The 22,298-nt window shown below is 30.0% G+C and overlaps 1 protein-coding gene across 3 annotated transcripts in view; it reads right to left on the bottom strand.

Annotated features, from left to right (window-relative positions):
- Positions 1-22,298, bottom strand: part of LOC129612312 (putative uncharacterized protein DDB_G0282133) — a 123,046-nt gene that overhangs the window by 19,083 nt on the left and 81,665 nt on the right. For 2 of the 3 annotated variants that reach the window (XM_055525854.1, XM_055525855.1), the window contains exon 4: positions 9,254-10,049. In XM_055525854.1, the coding sequence (XP_055381829.1) occupies positions 9,254-10,049 (796 nt within the window). The remainder of the gene's footprint in view (positions 1-9,253; positions 10,050-22,298) is intronic. The other variant, XM_055525856.1, reaches the window with a different exon arrangement.

Raw genomic sequence — 22,298 nt, 5'->3', positions numbered from 1 at the left:
TGTATATAAAGAGAACAAATCAACTGATTTAATTGAAATTTAATATATGAATTCCTCATATTAAAGCAATGAATATATAAATTTTTTGGAAAGATCAGGGGTCGAAAACTGATTTGCGGGCCGATTTTACATTTTTCACCATATCTACGGAACGAATTGATGGAATTTCTTGAAATTTGATATTTCTAAGAGCCATTCTACTAAGAGCCAAATTTACATTTTTCTAGGTATGTTAATTATAAGCTTATTAGTGTCCTAAAAATTGGAAAGAAGTATTTAACAGACATTTTTATAATATTCTGTAACACTTTCATTTAACTAGACAATCCACAATGTGGTCGGTTATGTGCTGACCACATCAGATTTTTTTTTATGTCATTCACAAATTGAAGTTTAACGAGTTTCTTTAAATTTTTAAAAGAAAAGATTTCTCAAAACTAAAAAATTAAAAAAAAAAAAACTTAAATAAACATTTCCATCAGCTTAAAACCATCGAAACTTAAAATATTAACCTAGATAGAATCAGGAAGATCTAACACATTTGCCTTTTCACGCAAAATTTTCCTTCTTAATTTTAATTTTCTTATTCGTATCGCATACAATGAGGAGAGTTATGGTAAATTCTTAAACGTCAAATTTTACAAAATCTGAGTTGTCTGAGTTTACGGATACTCTACTACGTTTTTACTCTCAGTCAAAGTTTAAATTCTTAAACGTTTAAAAAGAGTCAATTAAGCGTCAAAATTGTAGATTTTTTTTTTTACATGCAGACAGTCTGACGTAGTAATTCAGTAAATAAATTTGATGTGTTGAGTGACTATTATTACGTTAAAAATAATATAAAAAATATTTTTATTGTTAATTTTTAATATGTAAGTATAAAATTATTTTAAATTTAAAAAAAAATTTTTTTTTGTTTTGACGTTTACGGATGATCAAAATTCAAAGTCAATTACGGGTAAAAAGTTTACTAGATTTCTGTCCGTAAAAGTTTTAGTTTCAGACAGTTTGCAGACTAAAATCAAAATTTTGACGTTAAAGAATTTGCGGTTATGTTATGGCACCAAATTTTGCATATCGAGTTTTTTGTGGAAATGCGCTTCTTAATGGTAGGAAATGTAAACAAACTATTTTTAGCAAGATTTCGGTCTGTCGGTCTGTGCATGCACGCGCGTGTGTCAACATCGGCTGAACCGATTTTGATGAAATTTTTTACGAGAGTGCATTTTGATTATGTCATTGATTAACTTTTGGGATATAGCGGAAACTGGAGCTTTTTCCGAGCCGATTTAAATGTTTGCGCATCATATGCAGAGAAATCAATTTTCTTTCGGAAATTAATATTTAAATTCATAATGTCAAAACAATGAACCTAATAAAAATTTTTTTGAAATATCAGGGCTCAGAAACTAGGGCCCGATTTTAAATTTTCTTAGCATGTCTTAAAACTCATTGAGGCAATTTGTTGATATTTAATATTTGAGTTCTATTTGCTGCTGTAACATGCAAACTTTCCAGAGAATTCCAATGGCACAAAGCGAAACTCTTCTAAGAGACAAATTTATATTTTTCTAGGTATGTTAACAAAAACATCCTTAAAATTGGAAAAAAAAGTTTAAAAGGTATTTTTATAATCTTCTGTAACACTTTCGCTGAATTAGCTTGGTTATGAGCTTACCATATCTTTTTCATTTTTCGCCCGTCAATTTTTTTTATTAAATAATAACAAAACAGGATCAATTTTTATATTTTTATTAATGACATATAGTAGGCAATAATATAATTTAATTAAAGGCATATATTGCATTTTTTTGGAGTATAATGTAGTTTTCAAGCTCTCAAAAGGTAACGAAAACGATTTTTTATTATCCCAATTGTTCTCTCCACAATATTTCTAGCTTCTATACCGTTTTTATTAAACGTTTCCTATAGGTAAACTCTAAACAAAAAATTATGAGGTTATGTAAATGTAATTTTTCGATTTGAACGGTAGCAACATTTTGGATCTCGCAAATTAAAGCATTCGCCGATCATAATATAAAATATCATTCGATTCGCCTAGTCTATTCGACTCGCCAAGTCATTCGCTTCGCCGATCATAATAAGAGTACAAAAGTTCATTTACTGTAATAAAGATAAAATTTTTGCAAATTTATTGCATTTATTATATTTTAAAAATTCGGAAATCGTAGAACTTTGTAGTTTTATGAAAATTTTTCTGATAATATGAAATATTTTCATAAAGTTGAAGACAAATAGAGCTTCCATAAATCAATTTCCAGCAAAAAATTGCATATGGGGAAGGAGGGGGGGTTTTCGAGCTACAGCCTGTTGAAAAAAATTATATCAGACTTTCCTATCACGATATCCATTCAGCCCTATCAGGGTAATGATTTATGGTAAATTAGAAAATTCCGTTCAGCCCTATGAAGGTAATTATTCATGATAGAATATGAACGGAAGTCATGATAGGCTGTCAGTCTTATCAGTTTTTTAGGCATCGGTATAATTGAGTTATTCGTAATAATATTTTGCATTAAAGAACCAAGTGCAAGTAATCATATAATTAGTTAGCCTTGAAAAGTTTAGAGCATAACGACGAAATTTTATAAGATGAGGGTTTCTGTGTGTAAATGATACTTATCATTTTTACTATAGGCAGGGTGTAATTACCTAATGGTAATTACACCCTGCCTATAGTAATACTTTGCATATTTTTATTATTACAATTATATACATAAATATTTTGTTAGGTAACAATGTAATTATAATCAAACACCAAAACCAATATGTAGTTTTTTAAATTTTAAAGTAATATAATAATATATATGAATATGTTATATATACACACATATGCATACAAATAATACACACAGTGGTTCAGAAAGATATGCAACAACATATGCCATTGGTTAGAGGGTCAAAAATTGGTAAGACTTTTGTTCCGGACTAAGGTGCCAAATTTATAGGGTTTCCAAGTTACACAATTTATAACGAATTTTCATCAAATATTGTCACGGTTTTCAATGAATGTTCATGAATTATTTTCCCTTATTATGAAAAAATCCGAAATACGATATACGATAGAAATATCGTATGGTTATCGTTTTATCTTAGTATTATGAACCGATAACCGATAAAACCGATAAAGTAAAGCAAAACGATAAAATAAAAAAAGCTCTATTGATGTGTATACTATTTTGTTTGACAAATTCAAAGATTTTAAATTCACGTGAGCTCATATAGTCATATTAAGAATTTGGAAATAAAGAAAAACTTTGCCATAGACAAGTCTTATTTTGAATAAAATAAAATCATACAATGCTATCAGTTTTTAAAGACGAATTTTTTTAAGACGAAGAAGGAGAACTACATCAAGATGTAAGGATCACACGAAGAAGGGTTAGAGATTTCTTATAGGAGGTCCTATACTATTAAATTCATTGGAAATTTTGAACCAAAATTTATAGGCACAAGTTTTTGAACAAATTTTTCTTGCAATATTTAAATTCTCCTCCATTATTTCAGTTATTTTATTTAGTTGAGATTTATTACTGACAATTCTGTTCCTAAAAATACAAATTCAAATTTATCTTAACTTATAGTTTTCAATTATATTAATAACAGTAAAAGACTTACATTTTTTTTTAATTTTATTAACTGAAAAACTACTTGTAAAATTACTATCGTGTGCAAACTAATACTATAAGTTACCTGATCAAATCTATCGGGAAATCCCAAAAATAAATTTTTCATAATACAAACGTTTTACATGCAAATGTATAACAAAAAAAAAAGCTCTTTTGAAATACGTTAAATTGCCCGATACAATGCTTATAAATAAATTTCATAATACTAAGACTGCAATAACTATTAGAAATGTCGTGTATCATACAATATATATGTATTTTTCATAATAAGGACCATTATTCAAGTTTATTTGCTTAATTTTCGTTGCGAAAAAGATGTGGGATTTAAATAAAGAGTTTTTAAAGGTGTAGTAAAAGACTTAAAATCAATATGTATTTGCCTTTGTATTTTATGTACTTTTGAAATCCCGAGTATTCGAAATTAATGAAAAACGAAATTTTTCCTTTTTTTTTTTATTTTTTTTTTAACTTGATAATTTTTTTAACCTGAAATTTTGTTCTTAAAATGTCAACTGCTTTTTAGAGAAACTATTGTGATCTAAAATTAGTAATAGTTGATACATAATTGCAGCGTTTGAAACCAATAAAATGAAAATTAGTAAAAATTTTTTGGTTTTTATATTTTATAAGAGCCTTAAAATCTTGAGATAGAAATAGTTTTTTTGCAATATCTCCTATGTTATAAAAAATTTTTTAACGTTTGAGGACTTCATTTAGGGCTTAAGCACCTTGGCAGAATTCTGTAAAAAAAAAAATCAAAGTTCCGAAAAATTTCGTACGAAATTATAAGAGAACTAAAAACATTAAAAAAAGGAAACATTTGATTTTTCCTTAAGTTCGACTGCTTGGTATTTGGAAAGTACATAAAGTACAAAATGAAGTAATTTGACCCTGTTGATTTTAAATGCTTTACTAGGCGCCTCGAAAACTGTTTACTTGAATCCTCTTTATTTGCAAGGAGAGTTATAAGCAAAAAATTTGAATAAGTAGGAATTTCATGAAAATTCCTTGAAATCCCTATAACTCGGGAGGCCTTGATTTTTGCCACCTAGTGCGGAACAAAAGTTTTACCCACCTTTGATCCTGTAACCAATGGCATATCTTTTTGTATACCTTTATGAAACACCTAATACAATATAAAAATGTAAAGAAAGTCTTTTCAAAATGAAAAAATTTTAAAAAATTTACTTTCAGTCTTTAATAAGTTGCATGGCATGCATTGATTTTGATTTTTTTTTATAAATGTCAGTTTATTAATCCTCTATAGAACCTAATTACGTTAAAATAATTTTCTAATGGAGAAACCACAAAAGAAGAGGGACAAAAACGAAGAAGTTCGACATATTACAATGTAAATAAAGTCTTTTCAAAATTAGTTTTTTAAATTTAATATTACGCAAAAAAGTAAAATGCAGCTACAATTGTTAAATTTAATACTTTACGTGGTAGCCGGTAGATTTGGAACAGATCAAAGTCATCGTTTCATAAAAGTAGTCAATCTTTCCATATCAATTTAATCCGAAATTTTGGACAATTCTTCTATAATATGTTTTATAAGGTCACTTTTGGATTTTAGTATACTTTCCGCCAAACTTTACTTCAAGTGGGCCCAAAAATTCTCAATTGCATTGAGGTCTGGGCTTTGGGGGAGTGTTTCGAATACTTTTGGGCAGCCATGAAGCAAACAGCTTCTTACCAAGTAAGATTTATGCTGCAAGCGGTTATACCAATAAAATTTATAATAACCAACAAGACCAAATTTTTCGACTTTGTTTACTAGGTTCGTTTTTAAAATGTCTAGATATTGTTGCTTATCTATAGGACCATCTTAAAAAAACAAGTGTAACACCCCGTGACAACATATACAACTCCAAAACATTACAAATAATGCCATGCAACTTATTAAAGACTGAAAGTAAATTTTTTAAAATTTTTTCATTTTGAAAAGACTTTCTTTACATTTTGTATTATATATATATAGATAAAGTGATTCAGTAAAGAGTACAATATTATAAATTATTATTGTTAGGGCATCAAAAAAGGCTAAAATTTTTTTTGGAACTAGTTCTCAAAACTCAACGATTTCCGAGATACAGAGATTTTAACAAATTTTCACGAAATTTTTTTTTGCTTAAGCTCTTTTGCTTATAACTTCCCCTCCGAAAAAGATAGGGGCCTAAAATGAACTGTTTTTGAAAGGACTACTAAAGGCTTGAAAGCAATATATTCATATATTCACCTTAATATATTCATCTTCACCTTAATAGCCACCTTCATAATCTTTAATTCAAGTCCTCCAACGATAAAAAATCTTTTACGGTACAGGAAATATAGCATAAAAACCACTTCTTTGTTAAGATTTTAAGGGTCCTAATAAAATATAAAAAATTAAAAACTTGTCACTATTTTGAAATTTTATTGACTTTATGTGCTATAATAATCAACAATTACTAATTTTTAACCACAATAGTTACTTTGAAAAACAAATGACATTTTTAAGAACCGTTACTTTGGTAAAAAAGTAGAATTTATAGATTTTCAATGAAATACATAAATTTTAGAGGAAATTTTCAAGGTTTAACTTTTTTTGAACTTGTTGCTATAAATACTGAAGCTGTTTAGAGCTGTTTAGAAGCGAAATAAGCTGGACGCAACTCAATATACGGAGCTTGCCAATTAGGAAGCTAATGCGCCCAGAAATAGTGACAACACTTGATCCTTTGAGTAGTTCAGAAATCTAAGGTTCAATTTAGCTCGAAGCACCTCTGAATAAGTTTATTTGTAGAAAAAGGTTACAAAAAATTGAACGATAGGGATTTTTCTCTAAAATTTATAGTATTTCAAAAAAAATCTAAAAATTTTGTTTTTACCAGAACAAGAGTTTTTAAAAATGTCAACTGCTTTTTAGAGTAACTATTGTGATCAAAAATTAATAATAGTTTCTGTCTTTCCAAAGTTCGAATGCATGGTATTCCGAAAGTATATAAAATACAAAATCAAGCAATATATTGCTTTCCCCCTTTAGTAGTTCTTTCAGAAGCAGTTCATTTGAAGCCCCTATCTTTTTATGAAGGGAAGTTATAAGCAAAAAAGCTTGGGCGAGAAAAAACTTCGTGAAAATTCGTTAAAATCCCTGTATCTCGGAAACTGCTCAGTTTTGACAACTAGTTCCAAACAAAAAATTTACCCATTTTTGATAAACAACGATATACAATATTATACTCTTGACTAAATCACCCTGTATATACAACGAAAGAACTTACTGTTGTAAGCTTGAACAAAGTATAATTTTGATTATAAATAGTGTGCATCAGCAGCGATTTAATTACAAGAAAATAATTTTAGGTATTATATTCTTTATTTTTAAATATATAATTAAGTACATATACCAGTTTTTTAAGTTATATATTCGGAGTCATGAAGAAAAAATAACAAGGATATTTCTTTTGCGCGGTCCTTCTTCAAATTAGGTGTTAAGTTAGCTTCTTAAACCTTCTAATTTTGGAAAAAAGTTTCTTTTTAGCACTTTTCCAAAAATTTTTTTGAAAAAAAGTGTTTATTAGTTTTACTCTGCCCGTCCGTCCGTCTGTCCGTGAACATATTTACAAAACTTTCAAGATAGAAAGTTCAAATTGAAGATAGAAAGCCGTAGAAAAAAGCTTTTACTTATCTCCTCACCCTCAAGAATTTATATAAAATACGTTTTTTCCAAAATTTTGACGACGTGCTTCTTCTAGACACCAGGTTGTAGGAGCCTGAAATTTTAGCAGCTTTGAGACACTAAAAATAGTTCATTTCGTTACAAGAAAATTTTTTTCCTTCTCCACCCTCTCAAGTTATCGCCTCTTGAAATTTGTAAAATTTGAATTTTTGAGGCCTTGATATTTCCGAAACCTAAAGCTTTTACAAAATTTCTATAAATGCAAAAAACCAACGGTAAATTCCATGAGGTTAAAAAATATAATTATTTTTCTTACATCACGCAATTAACCCTCAAAATCGAGCGTTATGTTTAAGCCGTCTTTAAATTAATTTTTGCTTTATTTGAAATACTGCATAAATCGTTCATCCTAAATATATGCAATCCTAGAAATAGTTTTATTTATGATTGAAAATAATTTTCATAGTGCGGTAGGTGTACGTAGACTGTATTTAAAAGCTGTATTTTTACTTGTAGAAGTGCTACAATACAAACCATTGGTTTGATCCAATTTAATTTTTTTTTATTTTGACTGTTTATTATTTCAATTCAAGTCATGTTTTGGTAATGACTTATCTCCGGCTTGTGAGTTAAAGAAAATAACATCATGTCAATTCGCAAAAACGTCAAAAAATACTTCAAAAAAGTTTTTTTCAATCAATGACAGAACTTGAAAATCGAATGAGTGAGAATACATTTTAGAATAGTAATATGCCATACAGTTGATTGCAAAATTGAGATACTAGATCATACTGTGGCCCTCAAACAGCCCAAAATTATCTCCAATTAATTTATATTTTTGAGAATAAGTTTTCATATGTTGGAACTAAAAGTAAAAGTGCTAAAAATTATAAATAACCTAATTGGTAATTTATTTCACTCCTTACCGTGGTGGATCATTCTTTTGTAATTGGATTCGAATATTTATAATTTATTAATCCGAAAGGATAAAAAAATGTTTTTTGGTTTGTTCTAAAAATACTTTGTTTTAGATATTCTTGAATGTTCGACCACAGGTTTATTTCTGAGATTTTTGGAGAATTTTTTATATCAAAATGAAGATTAGAATACCAAACTTCATTTCCCGTATAAAAACCGTTATGCGTTAAATTGTTAAAAATTTTGATTTCTTCAACATGCAATTATCTTTAAAATTAAAAGTTTTCGACACCAATAATAACTGGCTAGAAGGAGAATTTTGTGTGCTTTAAAATGAGTATGTCAAATTAGATTTGTCTGTCATATTGCTCGAGTCAATTGTCATAACATTCATATTACATACTTTTATTTTTTAAAAGTTCTAAAGCTGAATGTACCCGCAGTTGTTAATAAAGTATAACATAAAAAACGTTATTTTTCGCCAAATATTAACAATATTTAGCATACTATGCAATTTATTACCGCAGTTTAAGTTACACAACATTGCCCTGAATATGCAAAAAGTAATATGTATAAGCTTAAATTTAAAAATTAGATGGTTTTTAAAAAGGCCAACTTCGAGGCATTAAAGCTCAAGAAAAGAGACGGTGAAAGAAAATATTCCTTTGTTGTTTGTTCGCCTGTATTTATTTTAACACCTTGTCCGGTAAGTGCAATCAAGACATGCTGTATATGTAAATCTATATGCCGACAAACAATTAGATCGAATATTTTTATATAAGGCATATAAACACCGAAAACTTTTTTAGTAGTTTTTTTTTTAAAACCCAAACGAAAAGATTGATTTAAAAATTTTTTCATATTACAATTGAATTTTTTAGTTTGCATGTTTTATTATCTAATTAAAACGCGGAATATCATATACAATTGCAATGCAAGGTTTAAGTAATCAAATAAAATATATATTTTTCGAATTCATTTAGTATCATTTGATTAAAAATATGTTATTTGATAGCATTAATACCTGTATAACATGCTTCCAATTTGACACTTGATGGCAATGACCACAACGGTAAGGTGCTGGGCCCCGCCATTGGTCTGTATTATTATGTGAGTTACTACCATGAATACCCATGTTATTACTATGATTTAATATATTATTAAAATTTTTATGATTTATATTTTGTTCAATAGCAGAATGAGTACTTAATATACTATTTTTAAAAGAACTAGAACCCGAAATTATACCACCAATTACAGAAGTTATAGTAGACCCGGAATTTGAATTACCATTAACCAATGCATTTGAAGTTGATATTGCATTTGCCATGTTTATATTTTTGTTACAAATATCGTTATTTTTTTTGTTATTACTGACATTTTTTGTATTCTTATTTAATAAATGATTTGTACTAGCAGTTGCATTAGGACTAGGAGAATCGTTTGTTGGTGTTGTAGCAGAAGGCGTTACGACCCCAACGGAACTTGCCTCTTCGATCTCACCGTGCTCATTTTTAGTTATATTATGGCCACTTCTACTATCAATATTTTCATGTTGAGTTTTGCTTAAAGATGCAAGGGCGGTTAAATTTAAATTAAGTGCTGTGAATGTTTGCGCTTCTTGAAGAATATTATTTTCTGATTTATTATTTTCGGACAGCTGCTGCTTCAAAATGGCGGCCAGCATATCATTCATTAGATTTGCATAATTAGAATTCCCTTTGCTTTGCAATGATGAATTAAAATTACTTTGTAAATTTACAAAATTTGGTGAAACATGATGTTTTATGTGTGATTCAAGCATGGCCTTATTGAAATTCCTAAAAGTAAAAACTATATTATTGTCTGCAAAATTAGTTGAAAAATTGTTTAAAATATTAATAACCCATATTATAGATGCTAATAATTAATCTTAAATTTAATAGAATAGAATTTTAAATTTAATAGAATAGCATAGAAATACGCACATATGTAAAAATATCCGCATAGTAATGTTGGAATGATAAAATATAGAATATTATAAAAGCAATAGTAAGATTTTGTTGTAATGCTATAGTATGAAAATTATTTTGGTCCGTATATGTTTCCACATTTATTTTCTATTTGTTCACAATAGGCTCAGAAAACAAAAGATTATAATAAAAAAACCAATGTGACCCATATATTTGACTTTAATATTTAAAGTAATAATGGAAGTTTCTTTCTGACACTTTTTAAGCTTTATAATTTACACACATTTGGTCAATTCGTGAAAATTCGTGACATCATTATCTGTTGGTAACTTTTATTCATTTAAATTGCTCCAAGTATGGGATCATTTCAAACAATTTTTATGTTATACTGCAATCCGCAACTAAAGTTAATTAATCAATTGCTGCTCAAATTCAAAAAATGAAATACAAAGAAAAGATTACATAGTTGGAAAAAGGGATATCAATTCTGTTATGTGGTAATAAAATTTAAAGAACGCTTTTTTATAAAAGCTGGCTTAATAAAAAGTTTTACACGAGTCATTTGAATTGTTACATTGCTCTTAAGAGTAATGTAGTAAATAATATAAACTACATACTCGTACATATCTGCCAATTAAAAATAAATTTAAGATAATAATATGATTCTTAAAGTCTGCCTAAGTATTGGTATAGAAATTTAATATCTCTTTATAAAGAAGGAAAATCAAAATATCTTCTCCAAACTTTGAAACTAAAACAGAAACAGGTGAACAAAACCGATGCCAAAAATAAATAACGGAATAATAATAATAACGGAAAGCAAAAAGGTGAGTGAAATATGGGGTGCCCAGGGTTGGATTTGCGGTCACGCATCCCGTTAACTGTTAATTCCTGAGTGTTTTAGCCGTAAACTAAATAGGATGCAGGATCCCCATAGATGGCTGTTATGCCATCAAAGCAGGGTACAGGACCAAAAGTTGACGCCGACTGTTACATTTCGGAAAGGGTGACTTCTGCTAATCTGACAATCCCGGAATTCCGGACTGCGTACCGACCAGTGGAAGATCATTGGAAAGAATGCAGTCCGAACGAGAACCCTGCTGACGATCTGGGTCGTTTTTCTTTCGCTCAACAGGTTATGGGAAATGGACTATATCATAAGCGACTATTTTGAACAAGGCGAAAATGCAACGAATTCTCATGATCCTATGGCGGGCAAATCAAGGACTTGCAAGGTAATATATGAAATACTAAGAACCGCATTGTGGTTTAACAAATTTCTTGACAGTATGGAGAAGCACCAACACGAACCCCAGAGGTAAGTGCTTTTTTGATGTACATATCGCTAATAAGGGCAATGAATTGACCTTTATAAACGCTATTTGTGTGGAGGTCTTAAATTTTACAACATGTAGTCCCTTTGTGACCTCTCTAATTAGAAATTGGCATATGTCTGAGATTGTCTGCCTTTCCAATCCTAAGGATATTGTCTTCAACTATCGGCCTGTGAGAAGGTCTGGGGGAATTTATAAAGGTCAACCGAAGAAACCGAAATACGGGGATGGTTTGAGGTGGGGCTGGTGGAGATTGGAGATGTAGCGACGGCATTCAAAGACTGGACGACGTGTCCAATAATCTCTGCCTCTTGCTTAACCAATCCTTTAAAAAGAGCTGCCAGACCAAACCACAAAGGACAAAAAGGCAGGTTAATCTACGGAATGAGAGATTAGTTTAATTGAAAAGGGATGTGGGGCGACTTCTCAATAAGGTCAAAAAACATTTGACTGAGAGAGCTATCATAGAAAAGGCTCATCGAGAGAAAAAGCTTTCTAACGATCACAAGAACGGCATAGGCATGCTGAGAAAGAATGATGGTTCTTGTACTGACAGTGCCGAAGAAACTGCAATGCTTCTTCTTCTATCTCGCCATGTTGCAGTGGAACTTGAAACACCTCGTACTACTCTTAAGACATATATTTAGGGTTAGCTATTGCTGCGGCCATATTCCACGAAGTTGGAGCAAGGTAAGATTAGCATTCATTCCAAAAGGTAATCGTCCTGATACTAAACCGAATTAATACCGACCAATAAGATTGACGTCGTTTCTTCTGAAGTCGAAGAGACCTCATCATTGCATAAAAAGCAATTCGTCTATCGGATGAAAATGTCTTAGGGAAATTCGATGGAGCCACCCAGGCTTGAATGAGGCTGTGTGGAAGAACTAGGGATCTTCAACTTAAAATGGTCGAAGATTTCTAACTACTCCAAAGATCAACCTTGGCCCGATCCAAACCATTTGCCGCACGCCGGATCGTTGTACTTGGCACTATAAAGCATGGGTCCAGCCCAATGAAAGGAGTTACCGCCCCCCTCCGGGTGAGACCATTAACTTTCTCATTTGCGTCTATGCCGTCGTGTCCCGGCATCCACATTAAGGCTACCTTGATGTGCCTAGCCAAGACACAAAGGTTGCATTCTATTACATCAAACGAAATTTCCCAAGGTCGTATTTCACCCAATATTTCTTTTGAAGCAGGATCGGTATTATTCCCGAGACGCAATTCTGTAGCACATGTAACATGAAATTGATTCGGAATCAGCAGAATATGATCGTGAAAGGCCATCATATTCCCACATTTGCGAGAACAATCACATAAGTCAACAAGCAGATTCTCAAATTTGCTTTTATTACTATTAAATTACAGGGTGTTTCGCATAGGATGGCAAATAATTTCAGGGGTGATTCGTTGATCAATTTCCAGCAAAGGGGGGGGGGGGGCAGATATACTTGTTTTCGATCTACAGCCTGGTGAAAAAAAGTACCAGACCTTTCTTACAAATAAATAAGTGCTTATATGTAGCTTTTGTCTCTAAAAAGTAAAGTAACAAATCTACATATTCATTTGTTTGGAGACAAGCTGGTTTTAAATGTTTTAACTTGAGCATATTATGATTCAAATTAATTATGATTTACGTTTCTTTTCTTTTTTTTTGTTTTAATTTACTTAAGGAATAAAATTTGAAAGTTTAAATGAATTCTAATAGTATATTAAATTAGATAATTATTACAATAGTTTAAGTAAATAATCATCAAGGGTGGAGGAAATATAAAAATTTAAAAACTTTTATAATAAGTTTTAAATTTTTATATTTAAACTAATGTAAATTTATTCGTGATAAACGTCAAAATACGTTTTAAATAAGAAAATAAATTAAATTTCTGACGTTACTTTTAATGGTGAAATTTGTAAAAATAATAATAAACTAGTCGTGTGTGCTTGCATTGCAAGCCTTGCAAGTATTGTGTCTGTAGTTTTGAAATTGTGTTCCATTCTGTGTGTGAGATATTTCAAGTTGACTTTTTTTCCTCAAAAACACACCCGTAATATACGTATAGATATGTTTTTTCTAATAAATAATAAGATAAAACTTAAATTAAGAAATAATTACAGTGTTACTTCTTAGAAATAATTACAAAAAAGTACATAATTAAACAAATAATTAGTTCTTTTGAGATCTTATATCTTTTGAGTAATTTATTTTGAAAACTGGCTTTGAGTTATGTCGCATAAAATGGTAAATTACCTTTATCAATAAGTCAATAAGCGATCAATTACTGTATACGCATAAAAAACATCGTTACTAAAACCCATTAAGTTTGTATTTAGATTTTATAATACATGCGAATAAAACGTGTGAATGTCAGTGTTGTTATTTTAAACTTGTTTTTCAGTAGCAATTTGTCTCAAAAAAAGTTACTTTTTTAATTTAACTTAATGGAAATTTCTTCATGCAACTGCAGAACAGATGAATGACGTAATCAAAGGAACGAGTTAAAGGCAGAAAAATTAATTCAAAAATTTTTCTCCTCGAACTGGACTCGAACCAGTGACCTACCGCCTAGAAATCGCTTTCAGCGATTACCAATATCAGCGAGTTTCCCTTCTACATATTTTTTTGAAAATACCCAATTTGTAAAAGCTTAATGCAATAAAATAACATTTTTTTAATAAATTATGTCCTAAAAATATTTTGTCAAGAAATTGAATGTACACTTATGTTTTGCTTACTAATACATTTTGCAGCAGATGGCGGAAAGAACACAACTTAATGCGTACATACATACTTATTATAAAACAATGCAGATTTTATTAACTCTTTACAATTTTCTTAAGAAAGTGTTCACTTTTTGTTATAACTCACACTTCCAAAAATTTATTTATATATAATATTTATACCATCAAAAGTAAATAAAAAATACCCCTACAGGATGTAGTACCATTTTTTAAAAAACGGTCAAAAAGCATCTTGGGAGGGGGTGAATGGGAAGGGTGGGTTGAATTCTTGCTTTTAAAACTGAGAAGGGAGAAGAACTGTGAGATAGAAGTATATATAATTATAAATACTTGCTACTAAATTCAACGAATATTTTATAAGTAATATTAATGAAATATGATCCACAATTGTGCATCATGGTTTAAATTTAAACAAACTACTGTAAGAGAACTGGAATTTGCACTTTCTTTAGTGATCATGAACAATAAAAAAGATAATTTGTAAATGCAAAAACCTTCATGGATTCTTCAGATTTAATATGAGAAAATCTACTTTCAATCATTAATAAATTAATTGAAACTGTTATTTTTTCAGACATCTCGAAAGAGACAGTAGTGATTCCGGTTAAAAAAGTGAAAAATACAAAAGAATGTGAAGAATCCCGCCCAATTAATACTATTTCTACAGAGACAAAACTAATTTAAAAAATTGTAAATATATAACTGGTCGAATAGAATTTAAATGTTTCACCATATATGTGAGCAACAGACCTCAGAAAACAAAAGTAAAAAACTCGACTCCTGTTTCCTAAAATGTTTCTGTTGGTATACCACAAGGTGTTCCCTTGTTTTCAATATATGTTAATGATCTGGAAAAGGTTGTTTATCAGTTTAAGTTAGTATTATTTGTTGAGGTTTAAATTAGTATTTGATACAGGAATAGTATTTTTTCGGAAAGCGAAAAAAACTCAGGCCGCTGAACAAACCCTCAAGTGCAAAGCTATTTAACGAAATTTTGAAGGACCATCTAATTGTTGCAGTGATAAACCAAAAGATGATGGCAAGTTTTCTTCGGATCATAAAAGAGAACCTAAGCGCATATACCTCATGCAGAGCGCAAGATCGGTATCAGGGGTACACCAAACTTGTGGCCTGTGTTGATAATAGACTGGCGCGAGACTAGCGGTCGTTGCATTGGATGACATTCCAAGCAGAAAGCCAGCTCGTATCTAAATCCCAACCGAGCCCTTGGATATGGAAACCATCCTATAGGTGATCACTTAAGCAATTCCAATTTGTCCACCGCCAACTGGAGGGTGACCAAATTGGAAGAGAAGAAGGGCAACTATAGATAGGACGTTATTATACAATCAAGGATTCGCTTGCTCCACTGGAGAGGCAGTATTTCGTTCTAAATTATGGCTTTTCCTCCATAACTTTGAGCGTGTACAAAACGGACACAAAGATGGAGGAATCCAAAAGCCGGAGGACACAAAAATGTATATTTGGCCCGTAGTAAACGTCTAGTTGCCGATGCCTGATTTCTTCCAAAACATACGAATTTTTGCGGCCGGTCGAGCTGAGCTTATATATAAAATTTCAAGTAAATCGGTTGAATATTTTCTTCAAAATGTTCAAAAATGTAAAACAGGCCCGCTAAAAAGTGCAGTTCCCGAGGCCTGATATATACCAAAAGTTGATCGATCCGTGCCATGGTGGAAACAAACTTACATATAAAATTTCATCAAAATCGGTTCAGCGGAACTTGAGATACACGCGTGCACACACAGACCGACAGACCGACAGACCGACAGGTTGCTAAAAATAGTTTATTTACACTTCCCTACTATGGAGAAGTACGTTCCCACCGAAAACTCGATATGCAAAATTTGTTGCCATCACATAACCTACCTATTGTTTACACAATACGGTCGGTAAAAATGCATTCGAAAATCATAGCATGTCTAAAATTCTAAAGCAGTGTCAAATTTTTCTTTTAAGGTATTTCTAGTTTGAAAAAAATCATAGCATAGAAAAAATAACTTGTTGTTATTGATTCCATTTATATATATACGCATAACCAATACAATTTAACCAAAAAATTTCGAAAAATAAAATTTTTAGCTATTCCAGATCTATAATTATGCAAAACAATATTTTTAAGATTTCTATTAGAAGAACCTAAAAAGGAGCAATTAAATGCCTATTACTGCCCATTTCTCTTATAAAATACGAAAATTCAAATAAAAAATTTTTAAGCATACAAATGGACTAATTTCTTCAATAGTTTTTTTCAAACTAAAAAATATTTTCACTGAAAAATAAATACGAATTATATCGAAGTTAACTCGATCGAATCAGTTAGGAAAAATTTTTTAATGCGGTGGCCTTATGCTAACCGGGGCATTAGTTTAGGTATTATTCAATTCAATATCGTTTATTGTTTCAAGATAAATATACATTTTACAATAATTTTAATATATGTATATGACTTAAGTGCTAGAATTTTATGTTGTTCTTTTCAACTTATTCAAAAACTTGTTTATCTAAAAAAAAAATTCAATTTAAAAGTGTAATAATAGGAAAACCAAAAGAAAAACCTATAGACAATTTAGTTTTAATTAAAACTTATTCTATAGTAAAGCTTAGCTTAAATTTATAAATAATTTGTTGATATCTGTCTTATCAAAGAATTTTCAGAGTTTTCACAGTTATGCAAGAATTTTTCGATCAAAACATCTATTCTTTCAGATATTAATAAAATGTTATCTCTATCATGCAACGCAAGGGTAGAGTAACGAATTGGTAGGTTATATATCATTTTTAATATTTTATTTTGTATAACCTGAAGTTTTTTAATATAGGTGTTGGCGCACTTACACCAAACAGGTACGCCGTAATAAATTATAGGTTGAAAAATTACCTTAAAGATATAATTAACTTATTTTTTCCGCTTACTCTAGATTTTCTATTAATAAAAGGATAAAGAGTCCGTACGGTAAAATTTAGTTTATCGATTATAAATGAAATATGATTTTTGAAAATTAACTTTTTATCAAAAATGATACCCAAATATTTAATTTGATCGGACCATTTAATGGGCGTGTTGTGAATTGTTAATTTAGTTTGGGGTAAGAAACAAGCCTTTCTCTTCTTTGTTATGAATATAGCTTGCGTTTTTAGCGGATTTAATAAAATTTTCCATTTCTCAAAATAATTTAAAACAGTATCAATTGATCGTTGAATATTATTAATAATATCAGTAACCAATAATCCTGATGTGAATATTGCAGTATCGTCTGCGAATATTGAGGATTCACAATTCGTGAGTGACGGGAAGTCATGAGTGTAAATATTGTAAAGCAAAGGAGCCAAAACTGATCCCTGAGGGACACCAGCACCAATATGTTTATTAATGGATTTTTCATTACCAACAGCGACCCGAAAAAATCTATCACACAAAAAGGATTCTATAATTTTTGTTAAAGGTATGGAAAAATTCAAGTTTATGAGCTTAAATACCAAACCCTCATGCCAGACAGAGTCAAATGCAGATTTGATATCCAATGCAACAATAGCTACAGATTTTTTGTCGCCTAGTTGTTCCTGTATAAATTGCGATAGCCTTGTCAGAGGATGATTAGTACTGTGACGTGACCTAAATCCGAATTGCTGATCCGGTAGAATGTTGTTTTCAAATAGGTGGTTTTCGATTTTGGTTTTTATTACTTTTTCTAATATTTTACTGAACGTACATAGCAGGCTTATAGGGCGATAGTTTGAAGGATCGTGTAAGGACTCGTGGGGTTTGGGAATAGGTTTAACTTCAGCAATTTTCCAGTAGTCTGGAAAATAACATAATTTGAGACATGAATTAATTATTAAAGTTAAGAAAATTATGCCAGATTTAGGAAGCTGTTTAACAAATTTGTTTGAAATTTTATCATAACCGGGTGCTTTTCGATCCTTGAGTGAACGAACTATTTCAGCAATATCCCCTGATTTTACATAATACGTATTTTCTATATCGAAACTAGATAATTTCAAAGCATTAACACGGGAATTAACCTGGGATTTTGTTGCATCGTCACTGAGATCAGCAGCAACAAAATGATTTTTGTAAAAAGTATCAGCAAATATCCTAGCTTTATCTTTTGCAGTTACAAATTTTTGATCATTAATTTTGAGGAAAGGAGTGATTCTATATTTTTTCTTAATAAGTTTTACCATATTTCAAAAGGGCCTGGATGGGGTGTCAAGTTCTGCAAGCCTATTACCAAATCGAATGTTGTATTGTTTGCTTAACTCAAACCTAATTTTGTTGTCAAGTTCCTTGGTTTTATAATTGAAATATGGTATCCTGTGACGTATATATTTTCTTCGAAATTCGTTGCGTTCAGTAATCATTAATTTTATGTATCTTGGTATTCTATTTGCTATTGGTATTCTATCAAGCGCAATTTTATGAGCACTGTTGTCTAAAGATTCACTTATAATAGAATTGAAATTGTGAATCATGTCATCTACTTGTTCTTTGCGTATTATATTATCTATATTATATTTTACAAGATTTTTCCAGTTTATGAACAGTTATACATATAATCTAATAAATAACAAAAACAAAAAAATGAAAACAGCAAAAGAGAATACTGGGTAGAAACATTACTCAATTGATTATACACACTGTAAAGCAAAAACAAAAAATGAAAAGCGAAAAGCGAAAGAGAATAAAAAAAGAGTAGTAATATTTTTCATGGTATAAAGAAAAACATGGTAATATATTGCGCATGTTTGTTGCTATCTCTTTTTAAATGTGTTACGTCACGTGCATGGCAAAAACTGTAAACAAAAATATTTTTCATAGAAAAGTGACGGGCGTATAGTTAGAGTAAAATTAATAATTTAAAAAATACAATTAATAATGGTTATTTGCGCGGTTTTTAATTGCAATAGCAACAGCGATAAGAAATTAAAAAGAAATATGAATGATTCATCGTTCAAGGAAACGAAATTTTTTCGATTTCCAAAAAATAAGGAAATCGCAAAAATATGGATACAAAAATGTGGAAGGGAAGATAAATTTAATATCCAAAGCTCGTACATATGTAGTAAACATTTTGTACAAGAACATTATCGGCGAAACTTACAGCATGAACTGCTGAATTATTCGCCAAAAAATAGTAAAAAATTAAAGGATGACGCAGTCCCGCAGAAAATTTGCGCATTACAATTTAAGTATCGTCTTAGAAACTATTTGCTGGGCCGAAATGAATCAATCATATCTCAATCTGCAAATGTAGAAGAAGATCGGGAAGCAGCTTTTAAAATGAATGTTGATGAAGGGTATTCAATTCCGAATAGTAACAACGAAGAAATTGAAATCGATGATTGTGAAAATCTCTTAGCAAATAGGATGCTTTCAGATTTAACAGACTAACAGACTGTATCATTTACTGTAAATGATACAATTGAAGAATTGAATGATTTAGAATTTGATTATTTTGATATCAAGGGTCAACCTTAATTATCTAAATAATCTATTGACGCTGGCAAATGATGTAGAATTAGATTCAAATATAAAAAAGAAATTTTTCCGCTGCAAAATATTTTTTAAAATACGAATAGATAATTCTGAAATATCAGCAAACAGTCGAAAAAGAAAAGTAAATAAAATTTTAACATAATGTTAGTTTATTTTCAAAAGTTTTAAATAAAAAATACTAAAAAATTATAATTTAAAAGTTAAAAAATATGTTTAATATAATTGACATTGAATAAGAATTAAAATTTCTAAAAAACTAAAATAGCTTCATCTTTTATTTTTTCAAAAACAAAATAGGTCTTTTATGAGAAACTCATATTTTCCTATTAAACAATGTAATTGTACATAACCTAAAAAAATTTCTACCATGCAGATGACGTAGATGCGCAGAAAATACAAAAATTGAAACTCTGAATATACTACCATTTTTTCTTTATACCTTGATATTTTTTTTGTTTTTTTGCTTTACTACCATAAACAAAAATAAAAAGCAAAAGGAAGCGAAATATTTTAAATGAGTTAAGTAAGAGTAAAATAATTTTTTGTTGTTGTATTTAGCATGGAATGGAATTAAAAAAAATAAAACTAAAAATTGTGAGAGATATAAGAACACGAATAACGTTACGTTACGTACTAAGGCAATTATTCTCCGTGTGCTTGCGAAATTTCAATTGAGGAAGTAGCCAAGCCAGGTCTGTATAAAGAAAAGAGGCATTGATTTTTTATTAGTTCACATTCACTTTGGTTTTAAAGTTTAGCGTGAAAGGTTCTATTTAATTTTCCTTTTAATTTTGTTCGGCATCAGTTCCCCATCCGTCTTGCATATGCCATGACTATAAATAAGTCCCAAGGGCAAACTTTTGAAAAGGTTGGCCCCTATCTCCCCTAGCGGTGCTTTTCGCATGGGCAATCATACACAGCATGTTCAAGAGCCATAGACTCCAATTCTTTAAAAATTCAAGTCAAAGATACGGTTCGTCAGGGAAAAATCGATGATGAAAATATTTTAACAGATAACGTTGTTTATAAGGAAATTTTTCGTTCTTAATTGTTAACTAATTCTTAAATTGAATTTTAATCATATCTATGTAATTAACAGTGACACATATTACATCTTAAAATTTATTAAATTAAAAATATTTCCATTACTTTTATTTATCATTAATCTTCAAACCAATATGATATTTATGCATATACAAGTATATACCTGCATATGTATGCCATAATATGTACAAATTTTTCTAAACTTATTTTAAAATTGATTGCCAAAATCCTGTTTTTACAACAGATAATGCTGCTTATAAGCAAACCACAGGGGCCCCTACTTAATATTTATATTTTTATCAATCTTGTTTGCAATTTGAATTTTGTACATATCCCAGTCAGCATTTTTGAGATCATAAATAAAATTAGAAACTCTTCTTGCATTAGCAAGTAAGTCAATACAGACTGGAAGGTGGTCAGAATATAACGCATTAGTTGCAACTGGATCAGAGAAGATTTGAGTACAGTTGGTAATGAAAAAATCTATAATGGATGGTGAAAGTAAAGAATTGCTTGGAATATAGGTATAATCAGCTGAATGTAATAAGGAAAAATTGTTGGGACATTACAAGATTACTTAAAATATTTCCCCAAGCATTGGCTCTACGGCAGCCCCAATCCTGACTACGGCAATTTAAATCGCCCCCAATAATATACTTCACATCATTATTATTGCATAGTTTTAAGATATCATTTTTGAACAAGTTTTTCTTATTTTTATTTGAACCCACATTCCCTCCAGGAAAATAAACCGCGAAGATATTTAAAGTGGTGTCATCATGCAAAGATATTTCAACCCCAATATTCTCTATTAGTTTTGTTTTAGCTATAGGTAATAATGAGTGTTTGATACGGTTATTAATTAATATGGCGACCCCACCGCCCCTGCTAGAAATTCTATCATTCCTATAACAGAAAAAGTTCGGACAATTAAATGCTAAATCAGGTTTTAAACCTGTTTCAGTCAAAAGACAAATATCAACACTATTATGTGTAATGAAATTGAAAAATTCTAATTTCTTATTGCGAATACCACGGGTATTCCATGTAACTATTTTAATGTTACTATTGCTCATTATTAAAAAGGTATATAATTGCTAATTGGGTAATAATATTCGTATTTATTTTTGCACATACTTAATTTTGTAGTTAATTCTAATGTTAATGTTTGTATTTCATTAATGCTAAAGAGGTTATTGTTATTATTCGACATGTTATTGTTAATAGTGTTAGTGTTATTCAAAATAGAATTGTTATTTAGTATATTATTTGATAATATATTGCTATAAGTATTGGTTTGATTTAGTTGATTGATGGGTTGATTATTTGAGTTGTTATTGGAATCCGGTTTTTGATAGCACATGTTTTCATAATTATTATTTTGTATAGCAGGAAAATTTTTATTATAGGAATCTGCAATGTTAAAATTTTTTTCACCTGGAACTTTATTTTTAGTTGAAAATTTCTTTTTGATTT

This window comes from Condylostylus longicornis, unplaced genomic scaffold, assembly GCF_029603195.1.
Source record: "Condylostylus longicornis isolate FDR11 unplaced genomic scaffold, ASM2960319v2 ptg000065l, whole genome shotgun sequence".
Taxonomy (NCBI): domain Eukaryota; kingdom Metazoa; phylum Arthropoda; class Insecta; order Diptera; family Dolichopodidae; genus Condylostylus; species Condylostylus longicornis.
This window is presented reverse-complemented; position numbering and strand designations above follow the sequence as displayed.